This window comes from Triticum aestivum, chromosome 6B (assembly GCF_018294505.1).
Source record: "Triticum aestivum cultivar Chinese Spring chromosome 6B, IWGSC CS RefSeq v2.1, whole genome shotgun sequence".
NCBI lineage: Eukaryota > Viridiplantae > Streptophyta > Magnoliopsida > Poales > Poaceae > Triticum > Triticum aestivum.
In genome coordinates this window covers 652085625-652092822 of record NC_057810.1, presented here as the reverse complement: position 1 = coordinate 652092822, position 7198 = coordinate 652085625, and the positions used below count along the sequence as shown (strand labels likewise).

The 7198-nt window shown below is 58.6% G+C and overlaps 1 protein-coding gene across 1 annotated transcript; it reads right to left on the bottom strand.

The window, feature by feature from the left end:
• Positions 1-2362: 2362 nt before the first annotated feature.
• Positions 2363-5121, bottom strand: LOC123138516 (subtilisin-like protease SBT1.4). Its single transcript, XM_044558492.1, has one exon. The coding sequence runs from the start codon at positions 4830-4832 to the stop codon at positions 2490-2492; it is 2343 nt and encodes a 780-aa protein (XP_044414427.1). The 5' UTR covers positions 4833-5121; the 3' UTR covers positions 2363-2489.
• Between the last annotated feature and the right edge of the window lie 2077 nt (positions 5122-7198).

Here is a 7198-nt window from a genome sequence, read left to right as displayed (position 1 = left end):
CAGCGTGGCCAGGCGCACTGCCTCCAAGGCCCGAGCCTCGGCAGTCTCCCCTATGATGGGGGTCTGGAGTGCCTCCATGTTGTGGCGGTGCAACTCTTCCCTCTGCTGCGAGTTGAGAGGTTGAGGCTGATATTCCTCGTGGTCGTATGATGGGGCATTGCCGCCACCGTTGCCTCCGCTGCGACGGAAACCAGGTGGGCTGTGATGGGAGTCGACCATAAGGACTTCCGCCGTGGGGTCACAGCTCCCGCTCTCGGAAAGTGTGTCTGCTAAGTCAGTCGACAGGTCGACTGGACCGCAGTGAAATACATCGGGCTCGATTGCCGCGACCTGGGGGGAGGGGGTGAACGCCTGACGAGCCACCGCGTGCCTCACCCACCGCTGGAGCCGCGATCGACCAGATCGCTTGCGGCGACGTCCAACGGAGTGAGAAGACGACGCGAGGACCGACTGATACGGGGTCGACGGCTGCCGAAGGAGGACGCGGCAGGCACTCGTGCGGAAGTGCGACGAACCACGGATCGGGAGAGCCTCGACGTCAAGGGGGCCCTCCTAGAGCCATGCGGAGTCATCGGCGACGAAAGTGAGCGCGCCGAGTCGGAACTCGTGGCCCATGATCAAACCGCCGCCGGAAACCATGTTGATGGAGATCGGAGAAAATGCAACCTCGTCGGAAGTCGCTAAGACGCTTTGCCCCACGGTGGGCGCCAACTGTCGTGGTACTAAGTCTGACAGTAAGAATAGGGGGTACGTATGAGGAGACGAGGCCCTACCTACGGCGAGGTTGTACACATGAGTTTACGAGTTCGGACCCCTCTCGAAGGAGGTAAAAGCCCTACGTCTCGGTGCCCTGAGGCGGGCGACTGGAATATGAGTGTGTGTGTGTTACAGGGGGTGCGAACCCTTGTCCCAGAGGAGGGGGTGGCTTATATAGAGTGCGCCAGGACCCCAGCCCACCTCCGTTACATGGGTTCAATGTCAATTAAGATAGGGCGTTACTGATAACGCCAGCTATAAAGTGTATTTAATGACCTTTAAGTCCTGAGTGACTCCTGGTCTTCTGTACTCCGAGTGATTTCTTGTATGGTCGAATGACTTCGTATTGGTCGAGTGACATGGGGGTATCCGAGTGAGGTGATTGGTCGAGTGGATTGCACTCGGTGGCTTCAGTTGATACTCCTTGTTGTGCTTTGAATGTCCTTACTTCTAGGGTAGTGACCTTGGATGGGGTGTATAGGTCAGGTCTATGACCCTACCCTAGGTCTATGGCATCGCCACCGCCCACAACTTGTCCTCTCTGTTTGAAGCTTTATTAGAAGTCGGTGGTAGCTTCCTCAACGACGATTGTAGCATTTTTCGGTACTGTTTGCAGCTCCTCCTGCGCCATTTGCAGCCTCAACTCTCTCTCTAATTCTAGCAAAAAAAGGTCGGTCGTAGCATTTTGTATCACTGGTTGTAGCTCCGTCGAGTGTTGGCCGCAGCTCCACCACCGTCGATTTGGTGGTTCCAGCAATAAAGAAATCGTGCGTAGCATTTTGTAAAGCTGGTTGCAGCTCTGACGATTGCCGGTTGCAGCTCGTCTGCAGAAATATGAGGGTACACATGGGACTAAGAGGGAAGAAAGGGGAGGGAGGATGCGCTGGTTGTCGACGTCTTCTCCCGCCCCGCCGTGGCTCGCCCTATGAGCAAGGCCTCGTTCATGCCGGTGTGCTGCGTGTGAGCCGCGGAGATGGACGAACCGAGCGGCTGCAACTAGTGCGTGTCGTGAGGTAGAAGAAAGAGGAGGTGGAAAACGGTTCGTGGATGAAAGAGGGAGGCCTGAGCGACTCACGATCCGAATTGATCGCAAGGCCTGCGTGCGTTCGATGCAAGTTTCGGCCGGGGCGTCGGGTGGAAACGTTTCCCTTCAAATTTTTACATGCAAGCTGATGTGGAAATTATGATGGGTAATAGAGGGATGCAGGTGCCCACCGCGGTTGAATTAGTGTGTAGTATTTTGGAAACTTAAATAAAACGTTTGAAAAAAAATCTTTATTAAGACGGCCGAAAGGGGGGTGAAGCATCGGAAACAAGTTCATAACTACCCACCATGGAATATGGTCCAAGTATTAAAGAAAGTGGATGCAAGGGCCACACCGGTATCCTTTTTCTTTTCTCTTGTGATGAAACTCATGGGCACTAGCACCCATGGTCTATTGATATAGGAGAAGCTTCCCTTGTGAGAAAGGGAAATTCGTCCCCGACGTGGCTCGAACCCTGGTTGCTGGAGACGCCACTGCGCTCCCTTGCCACTAGGCTACAGCCTAGTTCTCTTTTCTTTTCTCTTGTGGCATGTACTGTATATCGTCCTGTGCACCGAGAATAAACAACATCCAGCCCGAGATAGTATTATGATCCAAGATAAATTATTCCAGAGTTAATAACGCAGTAAACATTCACAGGCGCGCTCAAAGTAAACCTCGTGTGACACCAGCATCCCTACAACATCTCTACATGGACGCCGCTCCGGCGCTCTCCGGCCACGTCACGGCGATGGGGCTCGTGACATTGTGCTTGCCGTCGCTCCACGTGACCGACCCGAACGAGTACTTGGTGTCCACGATCACCGGGTTGCCGGACACGCCCAGGGTGATCTCGTACGCCAGGCTCCGGTGCTCCTCGTCGAACACCAGCTTGGCCGGCGTCACCTTGGCGTCCACGCCGGCGGGGCTCTCCACCTTGGCCTCGTAGACCGCGTTCGCGTCGCCGCCGACGTTGCGTACCACCCGGTGGTAGGTCACCGAGTCCTTGTACGACGAGAAGACGGCCGCGAAGGCCGGGTAGTTGAGGTCGCCGGAGCGGGCGGGCTTCTTCGAGCAGTCGGCCACGGAGCCGTCCCTGGTGAAGACGGCGATCTGGGACGGCGTGTAGCCCAGCGCGCAGAGGAAGCCGATGTAGTCGGCGGTGTCCGCGTCGTACACCAGGCCGGGGTCGAGCGCGCTGTTGGGGTCCACGTGGCCGGCGCCGCGCACGAACGGCGTCGACTCTGTGCCCGTGGCCAGGTCCTTGATGATCTCGCCGGAGTTGTCCAGGTTGTACGCTGTCGTCATGAGCGCCGACTTGACCGCCGCGGGGCTCCACTCCGGGTGCGCCTGCCGGAGCAGCGCCGCGAGGCCGCTCACGTGCGGGCACGACATGGACGTCCCGGAGATGATGTTGAACGGGACGCGCCTCGGGTCGATGTCGAGGTCGGTCGGGGAGGCCTCGCCGGTCCATGCCGCGAGTATGTTGACGCCGGGGGCTGTGACGTCGGGCTTGAGGATCTCCGCCGCGCGGGAGTTGGGGCCGCGGCTCGAGAACGACGCGACGCGCGGCGCGGACGGCGACTTCCCGATGACCGTGCCGTGGAACACGATGGTCGCCGTCGGGGACGGGTCGGTCTTGACGTAGTGCCTGATCTTGTCGCCGAACTTCTGCCCCACCATTGTCGACGGGATGAGGTGCGGGTCGGCGATGAGCTCCTCGCCGCTCTCCTCCGTGTTGGCGAGAATCATGCCGATTCCGCCGGCCTTCCCGACGGCCGCGCCCTTCTCGACACGCGCGTTGACTCCGCGCTCACAAAGGACGATCTTTCCGGCGACCTTGTCCTTGTCAAGCTCGCCGATGAGGCAAAGCCGGGAGCCACAGTCCGCGGCGTACACGAGGGGCAGCTTCGTGGAGTTTAAGGGATCCCCGGCGTACAGTGACACGCCGCCGTACACGCTGCCGTCGCCGAGCACCGCGTCGGCGGGGAACTCACGGTCGACGGTGGACGCGCCGACGGTCAGTATCCACGGCGCGATGTTGCTCGCGGTGTACTCTCCCGGGCCGGAGTTCCCCGCGGAGGCGGAGACGACGATGCCCTTCTTCACTGCCCCGAAGGCGCCGATGGCGATGGAGTCCTGGTAGAAGTCGGCGGCGTAGGAGGAGCCGACGGAGAGCGAGATGACGTTGACGCCGTCGCCGACGGCCTCGTCGAACGCCGCGAGTATGTCGGAGTCCAAGCAGCCGCCCTTCCAGCAGATCTTGTACGCGGCGATGCGCGCGGTGGGGGCCATGCCGACGGCCCTCCCGCGCGCGTAGTCGTAGAACCCGGCGCCATCCACCGGCGAGCCGGCGGCCGTGGAAGCGGTGTGGGTGCCGTGGCCCTCCGTGTCCAGCGGCGACTTGGACTCGAGCGTCTCGTTGATGGGGTGCCCGAGGGCCTCCTCATAGCCCTTGTAAAAGAACTTGGCGCCGATGAGCTTGCTGTTGCAGAAGGCAGAGGCGTTGAACTTGGCAGCCGAGACGCAGCCGCCGGAGAAGGAGGAGGGCGGGGGGCCGAGCCCGTCGCCGACGGGCTTGAAAGAGCTGCGGTTGAGCGGGTAGATCCCGGTGTCGAGCACGCCCACGACGACGTCCGACACGGCGCCGGACGCGGCGGGGAGCAGCCCGGCCGCGCCGTTGAGGTGGAGGAACTCCGGGGTGTGGGTGGTGTGGAGCTGGCGCGCCTCGTCGCGGTGCACGGCAAGCACGCCCGGCTGGGCCGCGACGTGCGCCGCCTGCGCCTCCGTCAGCCGCGCGGCCACGCCCGTGGCGGCGCGCGCGTAGGTGTAGAGCAGCCGCGGCCGCGGGGCGCTCAGGCGGCGCGGGAGGCCGAGGAGGGGGCCGAGCAGCGCGTTGCGGCCGCCGCGCGCGGGGGACAGGGACAGCGCCGGGTGGTCGGGCGCGAGGTGCAGGATGTACGTGGACTGCGGCGCCGCGTCTGCCACAGCGGCAGCGGCGACGAAGAGCAGGACGAGGCACGGGAGGAGTAGCTGCTTGCGGCTCGCCATGGCCGTGGCGCCGGAGGAGATGGGTTGGTCAATGCGAGGGGATGACGATGGTGACGGGGCTGGTGGTGGTGGGATCCAACCGGCGGCGATTAAAGGGAGGGAGGCGGGCCAGAGGTGTGGAGGGTGGGGGTGTGCGGTCGTGTGGATCTTGGATTCGCGGCTCAGCTCCGGATTGGGGTTGGAGATCTTGTGGTGGCGTGGCAGAGTATGGTTTGGTTTTCCGTGGAGATTCTGGTGCCTATCGTGGACTCTGTTTGCTCGGCCGTGCGTGCTCCAGCATGCCGGCGATACGGGGCCTTTTATAATGCAAGGGTCGCTCGCTACTGGTGCTGGACTCTGTAGAGGCAGCAGTTGCGTGCGTGTTTTGTTGAGCACAGGTGGACGCACCGAGGTCAGGAGAGTGGTGATTTGTGTTAGACAAAACCGCAGATTCCCCGGGTGATGGCGATAGGCCAACTTACTTTATTACTAACAGTCTTGCTATCTCTCCCGTAAGAAAAACAGTCTTGCTAACTCTCGATCAACTAAGACTTCGTTAAAAGTCTCGGTTAATGTTAGTGTAAAAAACACTCTTATATTATGGGGCGGAGGGAGTATATCCGTGAGATTTTACATTGAGATTCATGAAAACAAATTATTTTCAGCTTTTCTTTTATTTCTTGCATGTTATATGTCACTTGACTGAGACATAGCTGCACCCAATTACAATTATTATGCAACGATCCACTTTGGTGCTAGTGGTGCTAAGAGCATCTACGACCGAGCGATCCATATCCACCCTCGGCCGGCGGTGAGTCTGGTCACTTGTCAAACCTAAAAATGTGACCCAATTGGAGGCAACTCCCAAACGTCCGAGCTGACCCGCAATTCCCATACTCAGCTCATATATGAGCTGATATGGGAGGCCCAGACGCGTCTGGACACCGTTGCCACGTCCGACCAGGCCTACACCATCCCTACCCATGTTCTCATAAAACCACAGCCGGACGATCGAACCTTAGTCATCCGCACTCTCTCAACCACTCTACACCACTCCCGTCTTATCTCCTTCCTCACCACGTCGCCTTCCCTCCCTTCCACCATGGTCGGAAGCCGATCCGACATCGGCTCCAAGGAGATTGACTCAGCCAAGCTCACCACGGACTCGTCAAGCTCGTCTGCACCGGACGGAGCAGAACCGCACGGCCCGGTGCATGACACGGATCATCATCAACTCCTCCTTCTCGGACAGCGACACGACGGGCGACGACGCTCTGCCTGCTGCCAATGCCTACATCATGTACAACCGTTGCTCCCGTGACCCCAAGGGGAGGCGCTACGCTACACAAGGAAGTGGTAAACTCCGGCCACCTCCCTATGTTTAAGTACTTTTTAATCTTGTATCTTAGTTAAGTTTGAACTCCGACGACCCTTTTGGATGAATTTACGTACGTTAGATTGCCCTATCTATGTCCGATTGCAATGTTTTATAAGTTGTATATGGATCATCTATGTAACATTCATACATTTGTATGGATTTGGTTGTGAACATATGGGGTCGTGGTTGTGGGCATAGACAAAAAGAATGTGCCGGGCTACTGACCGTGGCCGCGTCAGTAGGCGTCTAGGGCCCTAAATTAGGCAACCAGGTTGTAGATGCTCTAAGCAACGGGATCGCTTAAAGTGACCGTATGCATCGTCCAAATGCAGAGTCCGGGAGTCATTCTCTTTTTCTAAAAAAAAAGAAGGAACGAGATCGCTGTCGTTGCCATACATATACATAGTGCTAGGCTGATAAGCAATCGGATCACTGTCGCCTGCCATTGATAGTCAAGGCGTGGCTTGGACGAGACGCCGGCCGGCGTCGAGCTCGGACAACCAAACATGTCACACTCGCGGTCAGTCACCGTCGCAGTCTCGCTTTACAGGGCCGGAGCGCCTCGTTGCGCGCACGCTACAGGCTCCACTTCCAGGCCGTCTCATTTAGTAAGTGGGGTGTCGTTCGCAGGAGCACCATCGATCCACAAATATCATTGGTCTGATCGGCTCTATTATTATAGCTAGTGCAGGTGAATACAAAAAACAAGTGGACGTGGGTAGCTGGACGCGTTCCGATCCGGTGGCCGTCTCTGCTGCGCTGCGATTGGTGGTGCGAGTGAAGCAAAAGAACCACATACTCGTGTGTGGAACAGATGGATAGAATGTGCCTCGATCTGACGGTGAGTGGCCCGGCTAGTTCGTTCGTGTGGTGCTAGCAGTTGCGTTGCGTGCGTGCATTGAGCACAGCGCGACGTAACCAAGGCACTACACTATCTAGGAGTAGGAGCAGTGTCCAGTGGTTCGTTTTGGTAAGCGACACGGAGAGATGGACAGAAGCTGCAGGTTCT

Excerpts from the sequence above, each read along its gene's own strand:
- LOC123138516 (XM_044558492.1), bottom strand. The coding sequence starts at position 4,832 with ATGGCGAGCCGCAAGCAGCTACTCCTCCCGTGCCTCGTCCTGCTCTTC.